Source organism: Telmatherina bonti (genome assembly GCF_933228915.1).
Source record: "Telmatherina bonti genome assembly, chromosome: 11".
NCBI lineage: Eukaryota > Metazoa > Chordata > Actinopteri > Atheriniformes > Telmatherinidae > Telmatherina > Telmatherina bonti.
Genome location: NC_136629.1, coordinates 3,337,269 through 3,351,835, shown reverse-complemented (window position 1 = coordinate 3,351,835; position 14,567 = coordinate 3,337,269). Strand labels below are relative to the sequence as shown.

General features: G+C 43.7%; 1 protein-coding gene across 3 annotated transcripts in view; it reads right to left on the bottom strand.

Annotated features, from left to right (window-relative positions):
- The window catches only part of piezo1 (piezo type mechanosensitive ion channel component 1 (Er blood group)), a 175,267-nt gene that overhangs the window by 104,484 nt on the left and 56,216 nt on the right, over positions 1 to 14,567 (bottom strand). For all 3 annotated transcript variants that reach the window (XM_079249118.1, XM_079249119.1, XM_079249120.1), the window contains exons 4-10: positions 14,138 to 14,279; positions 9,770 to 9,983; positions 9,123 to 9,336; positions 1,845 to 2,004; positions 765 to 860; positions 559 to 628; positions 12 to 115 (exon numbers count right to left, since the gene is read on the bottom strand). In XM_079249118.1, the coding sequence (XP_079105244.1) occupies positions 12 to 115; positions 559 to 628; positions 765 to 860; positions 1,845 to 2,004; positions 9,123 to 9,336; positions 9,770 to 9,983; positions 14,138 to 14,279 (1,000 nt within the window). The remainder of the gene's footprint in view (positions 1 to 11; positions 116 to 558; positions 629 to 764; positions 861 to 1,844; positions 2,005 to 9,122; positions 9,337 to 9,769; positions 9,984 to 14,137; positions 14,280 to 14,567) is intronic.

Genomic DNA, 14,567 nt, shown 5'->3' with positions numbered 1-14,567 from the left:
AATCAGGTTACCATCATGGCTATCAGAGCACAGACGTAACTTTGCTGCATGACCACCTTTCCCAGCAGGAACAATGGGCTTTCTTGTGGCCGTGCACTATCAGCCTCACCTTCACCTGCAGAAAACAGTTACATCACAGTGAATTAACAGTGTGTTTGATTGTCACAGTTACTCCGACACACTTAGTAAATATCTCAATAACAACCATTCATTGGTTAAGTGTTTTCAATTTCTCACTAAAAGCTTCATATTGAATGGATTTGTGCACAGCTTTAAAAAAGGCACGATGTAATTTGATACTTCCATTTTCAGACAAGCAGAATGTTCTCTTACATTTTCAAGGTTTAGCTCTGTCATACGATTTCTTCTTTATGAAAACCACAATTCCAAAGAAAAAGGTTGGGATGTTGTGAAAAAAGTAAATTAAAACAGAATACAATGAATTATAAACTTCATCGTGTCAGATTTTATTTCCAGTTGAACCATTATTTCATTTCCTGGAAAAGGAAATCTTTGAGTATCATTTGTGTATCTGGAGGCAGCAGGGGAAAACCTTACCGAGATCTGGTGGACTTTCTTCAGTCACAGGTCTTTCTTGACTTTCTGGTGTTGTGGACACGAGTGTCATCTGAAACATCAATGATGTTGGATTAAAAGTTTGCCTCATTCTCTGTACTTGCCCGGTGATTGACGGACAGACGAACGAACGATGATGATGATGGATGGATGGAAAAGAAACACAAATGAAAAGTGGACATTTTTACCTGTGTGTCATCATCACAGTCACCTATCTGCTGAGTCCATGTCCGTAACTCCACCAAATCTTCCCCCAACTCTTCCAATTTCCTCTGCTGCCCAACCTGAAGAAGATAAAAACAAATAAAAGCCGACAACTTGCTTTATTTTGGAGTTAAACACATCTGATCTGTCTTTGAGCTCAAAGCTTCCTTGTTCTGCCAATAAGCAGCTGTCTGTAGCTACTTCATCATTTACATTTTAGAATCTTGAAACACCTAAGGTGATGAAGCTCCTACCCTGATCTAAATGTTGCATATTTCCAGCAGGCTCTGCTGTACCGTCTGAGTCTGCTGCAAACCCTGTTTATGGATCAAAGTTACAGATGAGAAAGAAGGCTCACGTGACAACAGTCAGGATGTGTTGTATGTTGTTTTAAAGAGACTGAAACCTTTATATTACAGTGATTGCTCTCTTTTTTCTGGTTAGCCAGCACTGTTACAGATTTTGTTGAGTCAAGGCATGGCTGGACTGGCCACTGGGCATATCGAGGATTTACCCAGTTGGCCGATGGCAAGTTTGGGTCGACCTGCGGCTCTTTTTTTTCTCTTAAACTAATGGTTCTAATCATGAAGGGAATGGCTATATTGACCGATTGATCCTGGGCTGGACCAATTACAGCTAAGGGCTGATGCCCCTCCCTCCTGGGCCGGTTGTCATGTCAGTAAATAGTCATCAGAGAAAGACAGGAGATCAACACTGGAAGACAGGAAGAACCACAGCACCAAGACAGTCTTTCAAGATTGTTCATGACATAATGTCACAGGGTTGTGTGCCGTTCCTAATGACTAATGGCAACGTTGTGGTTTTGTTGAGGTGATTTATTATTCATCAACCAAAGTGCAGCAATATATACAGTGTGCCAGCCAAATATCTACAACATTTACAATATGTACACAATCTCATCAATAGTTTTCTTAAAGCCAGCTTTGCAATCCACCGTTCAAACTCCTACTCTCCAATATTTTTTATGTAAGTGAAGCTTTGGAGAAGATTTTAAATTTATCAGCCCTTTGGGTGAAGACACTCGTGTAAAAAGACACACACACCTGGTGACCTCCTGATTTGAGGACCGTTGTCACAGCAGCATAAAGGAGGAAGAGGATGCCTGGGTTGACATAAATTGGCCAAGTGTGATCAGTGTTAAGGCCAAGCTCATCAGGCATGGAGCAGTTTCCTGGTACGATGATGTCCTTTAGACCAAAGAGTCTAGACAAAAACAAATCAGAATCAGAGAGAACAGATGGATCAATAAAAGCGATGACTGAGCAGGTTTGCATCCCACTGCGGATTCAACATATCCGCTTATTTTCTAGGTATCTGCTTCAACTAAACCAAAAGCGGAGCCCTGATTACGTGCTTCATCAGTCAACCGCGCTATTCTGACTCTGGATATGTACAGCTCAAGTCAGAATCATGGATCTACAGCCACACCTTACAGCCCAAAAACAGCAAACAAGAAATCTAAACTAACATGAAAAATATGAAAATTAGAGACTGAAACTTAAAAAAACAAAACAAAAAATCATCACACTCTGGATCTTCTTCTGACATGTGGCATCAAAAGTGATCAACTAACAGTTTTTCCTCATAACCCTGTTCTGTCTGATCATTTTTTAATAACTTTTAAGTTTACTTGACTTGATTACACAAGGGCTGAGAAGAAAATTCATTACAGTCGATGTTTGTCAGATAGTGTTGTTAACAAATTTAAGAAGTCTATTTCAGCAGTATTTCCTCCAACACCATGTGTTAACCTGACAGGAAACACCCATCCGAGCTTTACTCCAACACAGGTCCATGAATGTGTTGCTAGAATGACAGCTTTAATGCGTATAACACTAGATAATGTTGCTCCTCTAAAGAAGAAGAGAACCAGTCAGAAGAAGCGGCCCGGTGGTTTAATTCCCAGCTTCAAGCTTTAAAACAGACATCATGACGTTTGGAAAGAAAATGGCGTTCATCTGGCTTAGAAGAGTGTCGCTTAGTCTGGAAAGAAAGTTTAATAGTGTATAAAAAAGCCTTGCATGTGGCTAGAACAGCTTATTATTCATCATTGATAGAGGAGAAGAAGAACAACCCCAGGTTTCTCTTCAGCACTGGAACCAGACTGACTAAGAGCCATAGTGCCGTTGAGCCATCTATTCCTTTCAACCTCAGCTGTGACGACTTTTTGAGTTTCTTTGGAAACAAAATAGTTTCTATCAGGAAGGAAATCAGTAATAACCTGAACACTACTAATGTTATTTCATCTGCAGCAGCCTTAGAGACGTCTTTAGAAGCTGATGGTCATTTGGACCGTTTCTTGCCTGTACAGCTCTCCGAGTTAACCAACATAATAGCTTCATCTAAACCGTCAACCTGTGTTTTAGACCCCATCCCAACCAGATTATTCAAGGAAATATGTTTCTGAATCAATACATCTGTACTGGACCTGATCAGTTCATCTCTATTAACAGGATATGTACCTCAATATTTTAAGACAGCTGTAATTAAACCGTTGCTTAAAAACAACTCTGGATCCAGGAGTTTTAGCTAATTATAGACAAATATCTAATCTCCCCTTCTGGTCTAAAATTCTTGAGAAAACAGTTTCAACCCAACTATGTTCCTATCTGAGCAGAAACAATCTGAAGAGTTCCGGTCAGGATTTAGAGCTCATCATAGCACAGAGACAGCAACTGGTGAAAGTCTAATGATCTTCTCATGGCCTCAGATAAAGGACTTCTGTCTGAACTCATTCTTTTAGATCTCAGTGCTGCATTCAACACTATTGATCACAATATTCTGCTACAGAGGCTGGAACATGTTATTGGGATTAAAGGGACCGCATTAGACTGGTTCCAGTCATATTTATCTGATAGATTTCAGTTTGTAAATGTAAATGATGAGTCTTCCTCACACACCAGGGTAAGTCATGGAGTTCCTCAGGGTTCTGTACTTGGACCAATACTGTTCACATTATACATGCTTCCCTTAGGAAATATCATCCGGCAGCATGGTATAAATTTTCATTTCTATGCAGATGATACTCAGATCTACCTCTCCATGAAGCCAGATGAAACCAATCAGTTTCTTAGATTACAAAGATGTCTTACAGACATCAAGACCTGGATGACTCTGAATTTTCTCCTTTTAAACTCTGACAAGACAGAGGTCGTTATCTTTGGGCTGAAAAACTTAGAACAAAGTTATTCAGTTATGTAATTAATCTGGATGGCATTAATCTGGCCTCCAGTACCACTGTGAGGAATCTTGGACTCATTATTGACCAGGACTTGTCTTTTAGCTCACATTTAAAACAGGTTTCTAGAACCGCCTTCTTCCACCTGCGTAATATTGCAAAAATTAGGAGCATCTTGTCTCAGAAAGATGCAGAAAAATGAGTCCATGCCTTTATTACTTCCAGACTGGATTACTGCAATTCCTTATTTATGGGTTGTCCCAAATATGCCCTGAAAAGCCTCCATCTGATCCAAAATGCTGCAGCGAGGGTTCTGATGAGGACTAGCAGGAGAGATCATATTTCACCAGTTTTAGCCTCTCTACACTGGCTCCCTGTTAAATCCAGGATAAAGTTTAAAATTCTTCTCCTCACATATAAAGCTCTCCATGACCAAGCTCCATTGTACATAAAAGATCTTATAGTTCCATATATTCCAAATAGAGCACTTTGCTCTCAGACTGCAGGTTTACTGCTGGTTCCCAGAGTCTCAAAGAGTACTATGGGAGGAAGGGCCTTTAGCTATCAGGCTCCTCTCTTATGGAACCAGCTCCCACCGTGGGTTCGGGAGGCAGACTCCCTCCACACCTTTAAGATGGAGCTGAAAACCTTCCTTTTCCATGATTCTTATAGTTAGGATATGAGCATCTCCTGAGTTGGAGTCTGCATGTACGGGACCCAACTGTTCAGGTTCTGCTCATTGCTCTTATAGTTATGGGTAGTCTAGCCATCCATTACTTATGTAGCAATGGGGATGTTACCTGATGCACTGAGAAGTACCTCACTCTATTTCTCTAATATATTAATGTATAAATATATGACAATATTGCAGTTTCTAACTTATTTCTCCTTTTTTCCGCAGGTCTTCCTGAATAAGTGCAGTTGTACATGTTGTTCTGTCTTTCCTGTCCTCTCCACCCCAACCAGTCGAGGCAGATGGCTGCCCTCCCTGAGCCGGGTTCTGCCGGAGGTTTTCTTCCTGTTAAAGGGGAGTTTTTTCCTTCCCACTGTCGCCTCGTGCAGCTCAGGATGGAGGATTGGATCCAAGTCATGACTTGATGCAATCAGTTGGTTTCTATTATAGGATATGTATGAATTGGCTCGAAATGATGTGGATGTTGATTCGTGTATGTAAAGTGCCCTGTGACAACATTGTTGTGAAGTGGTGCTGTACAAATAAAGTTGAATTGAATTGAATTGAGCTTCTGTGTGGACAGCATCGTCCCAACAAGAACAGTGAGGTGCTTCCCCAATAACAAACCCTGGATCACCAGTGACCTGAAAAAGCTGCTGAACATCAAAAAGAAAGCCTTCAGGGATGGAGACAGGGAGTTATTGAGGGCAACACAAAAACAACTTAAAACACAAACTAAGAAGTGCAAGGAGGACTACAGGAAGAAGTTAGAAAGTCAGCTCCAGCAGAATAACCTGAGGGATGTGTGGTCTGGAATGAAGAAGATCACCGGCTTCAAGTTAAAGGGGGACCAGCCTGATGGAGGTCTGGACAGAGCTAATGAGCTGAACATATTCTTCAACAGGTTCAGTTCACCCCCTACCTCCAGCCCAACAGACCACACACCCTCCATAAGCCCACTGCTTTCCTGTCACGCCTCCAATCTGTCACCCTGCAGCTCAGTCATGGACCAGAACACAGCTTCATCTCCCTCCACATCAGGACATCCTGAGACCTCCACCTTGTTTGTCTCCTGCAATCAGGTTAAGAAGCAACTTGAGAAACTGAACCAGAACAAGGCTGCAGGTCCAGATGGTGTCAGTCCCAGAGTTCTCAAGACCTGCTCAAAACAACTATGTCCGATTCTCCAGCACCTTTTCAACACCAGTCTGAGACAAAATAGAGTCCCAGTGCTGTGGAAAACCTCCTGCCTTGTTCCAGTGCCTAAAAAAACACAACCAGCTGAACCAAGTGACTACAGACCAGTTGCCCTGACATCTCACATCATGAAAGTCCTGGAGAGACTCTTACTGGCTCACCTCAACAAGCAAGTAAACACCTTTCAGGACCCATTCCAGTCTGCATATCGTAATGGACTTGGGGTTGAAGATGCCATCATATACCTGCTCCAGAGAGCACACTCTCATCTGGACCATTCAGGCAGCACTCTGAGGGTCATGTTCTTTCATTTCTCAGTGCTTTTAATACCATTCAGCCTGCTTTGTTATGTGAGAAGCTCCATAAATTCCAGGTGGATACCTCCACAACCACCTGGATCTATGACTACCTCACAAACAGACCCCAGTTTGTGAGACTGAAAGGTTGTGTGTCTGAGATGGAGGTCAGCAGCACTGGTGCACCACAAGGAACTGTACTCTGGCCATTCCTCTTCACTCTGTACACCTCAGACTTCCAGTACAACTCTGAGTCCTGTCATCTGCAGAAATACTCTGATGACTCTGCAGTTGTGGGGTGTATCAGGGATGGACAAGAAGCAGAGTACAGAGAACTGGTCAGTCAGTTTGTTAAATGGTGCGGTGACAATCATCTCATATTAAATAGCAGCAAAACAAAAGAGATGATTGTTGACTTCAGGAGGAAGAAGAATAAACAAAGCACTGTTTCCATCCTGGGAGAGGAGGTGGAGGTGGTGGAGGAATACAAGTATCTTGGAGTTCAGCTGGACAACAAACTGGACTGGAAATGCAACACTGACTACATCTACAAGAAAGGTCAGAGCAGACTGTACTTCTTAAGGAAGCTGAGATGGTTTAACGTCTGCACCAAGATGTTGCATATCTTCTATAAGTCTGTTGTGGAGAGTGCAGTCAGCTTTGCAGCATCTGCTGGGGTAGTAGCATCAGAACCAGAGACTTGAAGAGAATCAACAAACTGATCCAGAAAGCTGCTTCTGTGCTTGGAGTAACTCTGGAGCCGCTGGAGCTGATTGTCCAAAGAAGAATGCTGCACAAGCTGATGAAGATGATGGAGGATCCTTCACACCCTCTCCACAACACAGTGATGAAGCAACAAAGTGTGTTCAGTGAGAGGCTTCTTCAGGTCCGATGTAAGACTGAAAGATACAGAAGATCATTCCTGCCAGCAGCCATCAGCCTCCGGAACAAGACCTCCTCTAGTTATTATTATTATATACTACAATTATGAATTTCCCTTTGGGGATTAATAAAGTATTTTTCATTTAATTTCATTTCATGCTGTGGGGCTGTCCTGGCTGACACGCCTCTGCAGCATTGCGTGGACATCGGGGGCAGTACTGCTGGATTGGCAGACTGGGGTGGTGGTCCCCCTTTTTAAGAAGGGGGACCGGAGGGTGTGTTCCAATTACAGAGGAATCACACTCCTCAGCCTCCCTGGTAAGGTCTATTCAGGGGTCCTGGAGAGGAGGGTCCGCCGGATAGTCGAATCCCGGATTGAGGAGGAGCAGTGTGGTTTTCGTCCTGGTCGCGGAACAGTGGACCAGCTCTATACCCTCTTTGGGGTCCTGGAGGGGGCATGGGAGTTTGCCCAACCAGTCTACATGTGCTTTGTGGACCCCCGGGGGCTCCTGTGGGGGGTACTCCGGGAGTATGGGGTACTGGACCCCCTTGTACGAGCTGTCCGGTCCCTGTACAACAGGTGTCAGAGCTTGGTCCGCATTGCCGGTAGTAAGTCGGATTCGTTTCCGGTGAGGGTTGGACTCCGCCAAGGCTGCCCTTTATCACCGATTCTGTTCATAACTTATATGGACAGAATTTCTAGGTGCAGCCGAGGTGTTGAGGGGATCCGACTTGGTGGCCTCGGGATTGGGTCCCTGCCTTTTGCAGATGACGTGGTCCTGTTGGCTTCATCTGGTCGTGATCTCCAGCTCTCACTTGAGCGATTTGTGGCCGAGTGTGAAGCGGCCGGGATGAGAATCAGCACCTCCAAATCTGAGACCATGGTCCTCAGCCGGAATAGGGTGGATTGTCCTCTCCGGGTCGGGAGTCAGGTCCTGCCTCAAGTGGAGGAGTTTAAATATCTCGGGGTCTTGTTCACGAGTGAGGGAAGGATGGAGCGTGAGATGGACAGACAGATCGGTGCGGCGTCTGCAGTAATGCGGACTCTGCGCCGGTCTGTCGTGGTGAAGAAGGAGCTGAGCCAGAAGGCGAAGCTCTCCATTTACCAGTCGATCTACGTTCCTACCCTCACCTATGGTCATGAGCTGTGGGTCGTGACCGAAAGAATGAGATCTCGTATACAGGCGGCTGAAATGGGTTTCCTCCGCAGGGTGGCCGGGCTCTCCCTTAGAGATAGGGTGAGGAGCTCGGTCATCCAGGAGGAGATCAGAGTAGAGCCGCTGCTCCTCCGCATCGAGAGGAACCAGTTGAGGTGGCTCGGACATCTGGTCAGGATGCCTCCTGGACCTCCCTGGTGAGGTGTTCCAGGCACGTCCCTCTGGGAGGAGACCCCGGTGAAGACCCAGGACACGCTGGAGGGATTATATCTCTGGGCTGGCCTGGGAACGCCTCGGGATCCCCCCCGCAGAGTTGTGGCTGGGGAGAGGGAAGTCTGGGCTTCCCTGCTTAGGCTGCTGCCCCCGCGACCCGACCCCGGATAAGCAGCAGAAGATGGATGGAAGTGTCTGGGTAAATTGTACCTTGGCAGTTGTGGCAAAAATGTTTTAACTTGAGTAACTTTATTCTAAAGTGACAATAAGCTGCTCTTACTCAAGTAAAGTTAGGCTACTGCTAGTAGATTAGGCTAGTAGATTACAACGCTTCTGGGTAGAAAATATGAATCAAAATGTTTTTGTGTTGCTTTGACTGCTATATTTCTAAAGATTTTTTTGTGAAGTTTAAAGTAAATGAGTTTTATGATTGCTGTTTATTATTTTGATTGAATGATTTGATTAATAAAATCAGACTTCAGTAGGTTTTATGCTAGATACTTTCTACTTTTACTCCAGTAATTATTTGGATAAGTACTTTTTACTTCTATGCAAGTAACATTGTTCTAAGAAAACAACACCCCTTGCTTGAATTCTTGCTAATTTAGCTGCTAAGAATAGGTGCAAAATGATACTACGTCCCTGTTTTAATTGGTATTGATGTTTTAGTTAGATAAACCTTTATTTTCTAATCTTCCAGCCTTGATGTCAAGCTCCAGACTCACCTGGCCCACAGGCTGTGGGGAGGGAACAGGGCCTGGACCAGTACATTCTGGTACACGTACACACAAACCAAGTGGCCGCCTGTGAAGAAGCCCACCATCACACACAATGCATTAAAGCCCAGGTGGCTGATGGGAAGGTGACACGCCCACCACGTGCACGTGCCAATGAACAGCAGGAAGTAGATGGCTGAGAAGGCGGAGGGCAGCGTGATGCCTGGGTAGAAAAAAGAAGACAATTCCAACTTTCAGGTCAAAACGTTTACTCACACTAATGGTTTCCCTTAAACTTGGTGATTCTACCATCTGCTCTGGAAGTTTCCAACCGTTTTCTGTGCAGCAACACCACTCTATTTTCAGTGATGGCCTTTTTCTTTTTTTTTTTTTATTAAGGCTGGTCCTCACCTATCAGCAACTCTATGTTGGTAAAAGTAACCATGCATCCTCTGCATTACAAACAGATGGAAGATTGTCAGTGGCACCACAATGAATCACCCAGCCCACGTTTGTCTCTCCACTGTTCTGATACGTGGAGAAGTAAAAACTAAATTTATCAAAGTCATTGCATTCCTGGACAGGCTGGCGGGTTTTTCATGTACATTTGTTGATCAATGATCAGATGTTAGAGGGTTTAGTTCACCCAGTCTTACCAGCCAGCCCCAGCAGGCCGATGGCCAGGATCCTCCCAAGGTCATGTAGAACCTTCCGGGCTGTGGCCTTTAGACATTCAGCCAGCGGTTGGATTTTGGTTGCTGTGGAAACCTCATCAGGGTTGCCATGAAGTGAGCTCTCTTCATCTTCATCATCTGATGTCTCTTCATTCTCCTCATCTTCTGTTGTTTGGTCAGCAGGATCATGTTCTACCTAAGGAAAAAAAACAAACTACATTTCCTCCTCTGCAGGTTTTCTTAAGGCCAGATGGATGTCTCCATGTTCTAGAACATTCAGAACCATCAGCCAAGAAATAACACAGTGGTTATACAACCCATTGACATCTTTTATTACTACTGCTCTGGGAGAGGACGGAGGCGTCTCCACTCCTTCCGTTCCCACTCTGCCTGCTGTTTCTATCGTCCGTCTGTCTATCTGACTTTCTGCATTTCCTTCTGAATATAAATCATGGATCTGATCAGCTGGTCTCGCGGGAGAAGTGGATCCGCAGGGTTCATGCTGCTGGAGACGTGATGAAGGTCATGTGTCTGATGCTTCTTTCTATGGAGGATTTCTACACAACTAGAATTATAATTACTGGTTTCTGCTGGTTGGTGTGTGCGGTTTCCTGGTGTGTCGCTAAGTCTGGAAGATCTGTGGTGGACGATGCTGATCAACTAGCACTCAAACTCATGCGGTGATAGAGCTGGACCGCGACTGGATGCCAGTCTGGTCCAATCTGGCAGGCTGGTTGTGGTTCTGGAGCTCAGCCGTTGGGTGGAAATATCTTGGAAAAGTTTTTGGTGGAAACTGGCCCGATTCGGCTGTTTGGAGTCCGACTGAGACCACTAAGGACTCAAAGCTGAGCCAAACGAAGCTTAGCTTGACCCAAAACAAAGCTGGCATCTGGATCTGGATCCCTGACTGGCCTTGCAGGCTGGGTATCACGTCTCCTGGAATGAAATGCTGTCTGACGCTTTTATGCTTTTTAAAATATTGTACTTTCTAAACTTTTTATTTTGCCATTGAAATGAATGGAAACATCTGAAAAATCTACAAAAACTTTTCAAAAAGTTCTTCGTACATACTTTCACTTAATAACACCATTCAAGCTTGAAACAAGTCACAAAGAATTGGGGGATTTAAAATTAAATTTTCACATCAATATCTATTACTGTTTTGGGGAAACCGTAGTTTTACAATCATTGAAATCACTGGTTTTGCATTTTTGCTCACACACGCTAGCTCCTCTCTTACTTTTTTTAACTCTTACGTGGCTCAAACAAATTCTCATACCTCCTTCAGCTTTTGTGCTCAAGACACATATATTTTACATGAAAACATCACCAATGGTCTTGGCTTCAACTGAACCTGGGTCACTTCCAGGTTAGACCTGCAGTTTTAGAGGTATAGTGCTCCTAGTGACCAAAAGTCTTGGACTCCCATCATAGCGGGAGTTCCACTTCTTCGCCACTCCACTGTGTTTAACTCGCCACCGCTGCATACATCACGCCGCTGCGCTCCTTACAGCATCATGTTGCTCACCGTGAAGGAGTTATTGTCCTGTGCTGTACAGTTTTTCCTCAGTGGTGAGGAGTTGGAGGGTTCGCAAAGGCACAATGCAGCACACCGCCTGCTCCTCTCACGCTAACCACCTCTCAGTCAACGTGACCGTTGTCATGACAACTAAAGAGCAGCTGAAGCAGTGAGATGACCTTTGGTCCGACTCCTCTTTCTTCTGTCCTCTCTACGTCTTGTCCTGTCTTGTCCTGCTCTGCCTTCCTTTCCTCGTCTCGGTTCGGTCTGTTTGGAGCAGAAAACTCGTCTTAGTCTCCTCTAATCTGTCTGCAGTCCTCTCGCCCTCTGCTCTTTTTCATTTATCAAAATATTAATGCATTTTATTTAAAAATAACTTCAGGTCACTCAAGGTCACTGTGCAAGGAGAAAACGACAACAGCAAACAATAAATAAATAAAATGCAGACACAAAACTGTGGGACAGCGTAATTATAGAATGTTATTTTGAACAGGTGTGTTTAGAGGCTGGATTTAAACAGTCGATGTTTGGTGGGAAAGAATTCCAGCGATGAGGAGCCGAGTAACCGAATGCTCTCCTCTCCATGGTGCTGAGACGGCAAGAAGGAACAGTCACTGCGTTTCCATTACATTTCATCACAAAATAAAAGTGATATTGTTGTTTCAACAAACAACAACATTATTCTTGCAGGATTTTACAAAAATTGCAGTTAGCCATGTAGTGTTATTTTGGGGTTTTCTACTCGCTGCGGAGAATTTGCTACGACTTTTCAACGCTTTTCTTCCTCATTTTCTTTTCTAAAAGTCTGATATTCGCTGTTTGTTTCACACCGCGCCATCTTTACCGGAAATGAACTGGTCACATGACCCCCACGTCATGTCCAAGTGTTTTCGTTACACTTTCGCAATTCGTTTCTCTATCAAACCATCTGAAAAACCTCCTGATGAAAGTATAAAAACTTTTTGGTGATATTTGAGACTTTTTTCCATATGTTTGTGTTTTCATTAGAAGTTTTTTATTGCAGAATTTAGTTTTTGCCCAATTCTAGGTGTGATGGAAACGCACCTAGTGATGTTGATGGAGGCAAATGACCTGAGGGAGATCCGACAGATAAGTGGGGGCGAGGTTATGGACGGCCTTAAAAGTGCGCAGGAGGATACTGAACTCTATTGTTGATCTAACCGGTAGCCAGTTCAGCTGCTGTAGGATCGGGGTGATGTGGTCCCGGTGAGGAAGTTAATAAAGATATTTCTGTGGCAGACCGAAGAGAAGAGAATTGCAATAATTAATACGAGACTTTGGACAAGAACAGATGTGGTGGTGGTGTGGGGGGGGGGGCACAGGGACGTTGTCGATAGAGACGGAAAAGCTGTGAACTTTAGAAAGTGTAGATTTGGTTCCAATGAGAAGAATTTTGGTTTGATTTCAGGAAGTTGGAGGTGAACCAGGATTTAATTTCAAATCAGAAGGCAGTGAGGGAGGGACTGGCGAGCTGTCCAGGGTGTACCCCGCCTTTCACCCAAACACTGCTGGGATGGGCTTCAGCTTCCCCGCCACCATTCATTGGACTAAGTGGTTAGGATGACGGATGACTGCATTTTGTCTAACTTTCAGCTTGTTGGCGTGTTTTCTGACGTGCGCTCGCAAAGTGTCATCACCTGTGTGTGCACGCACACGTCGTGTGTGGAATCAGGGTGGAGCTCACAGAGCAGTTTTGACATTTCGTCAATGTCTTGATCATAACAAATGACATTATTACAAAATGATGAGCTGACTTTTAGGAACTAGATGTACTCAAGTGTAAAATGCACGTCACGTTGTGTCAGATAAACTGCTTTCCTTTATGTTTCCTTCATCAGGTCCAGAATTCAACAGCAATCCACCAACAACAAGCAGATTTCAACCATTTTGAACTGTTTTTGCTGATTTTGGTGAAACTTTCAACCAGTATGTAATTTGTTCATAATAACTGGTTAAAACTGTCTCAGTTATCAGAAATACACAGAAAGGAATTTCATTCACCTTTCTAGGACAATTCACTGCATGGCTGCAGATAAGTAACTTCTGACATGGAGCTACAACACCACCCACAGGACGTTCTTGTGTGCTTACTTTACAGGTGGACCGAAGGAAATGTTAATTTTCTTTATGTCATAGAATAACATAACCACAAGCCAAAAGGTACCTTGGTTGAAGTGATTTCTTTTTGGGTCCCCAGATAACAGAATACTTTTACAAGTAGAAAGCATTTGTTTTATCTAAAGCAAAGGACCCGAATCATTCATCCTTAAAGGACCAGCTCCTTTAGTTTCATCTTGGTCCTGATCAAGAAAACATTCTCATTTTCAACCTTTTTCTACCAAAGTTAACTGCCTGCAAGACATCCAATTTAGTTATTTTCATTATCTCGTATCAGAGCCCAGCTCAGGGTGGTGCCTTTAATTGATCTCTCCCTGCTTTGCTTTCATTACCGGAGACGAATAATTTGTCTTTCTTCGGTTTGCTTTCTTTGTCCTGACAATTTCCTGTTGATTTTATTTGTGTGGTTAAATGAATTCTTACCTACTTTAAGTGCTCATTGTTTATGTGCTCACTTTGGAAGAGAACTGTTCCTTCAAACAAGAACTTCTTTTGTAGTTTTTTAGAGACGAGTTCATTACCTAATTGTACAAATATTAATTCACCGTATTCCCTTTTTAAAAATTTTTTTTACCCTGGAAGAAATATAAAGAAGGTTGGTGCTCCGAAAGCTCGACTTTGTCCAATGACACTGAGGATATTCCACAACACAAGTTCACATCTTTTAGTCAAGCCCAGAGACAGCAACTTACCGAAGTGATGTTGGCCGCTGCCACCATTTCTCTGTTCCTGACCAATCTGCTGCACAGGACTACCGTCACCAGGGAAACCAAACACACACCTACGTCAGGACACAGCAGACGCAGGACATTCCAGGGATCACCCAAAGGAAGCCTGAGACAGACAGACAGATAGATAGATAGACAGACAGACAGATAGATCAAATAAATTCAAGTTCACACCTGCATAAATAACAATAATAATAATAACAATAATCTCACACGAACATCCCCATGCAGCACACTCCTTAATATTACACAGAAAACAACAGTCCTGACACTGCTGTTTATCAATCTGCATCATATGCAGGTACAGATTTTAGATAAAGGATGGACCAGATGTAAACTCAGATATGTATGTCTGCACAATGTTGTGCATCAACTTAGAGCTTCATTAAATGAA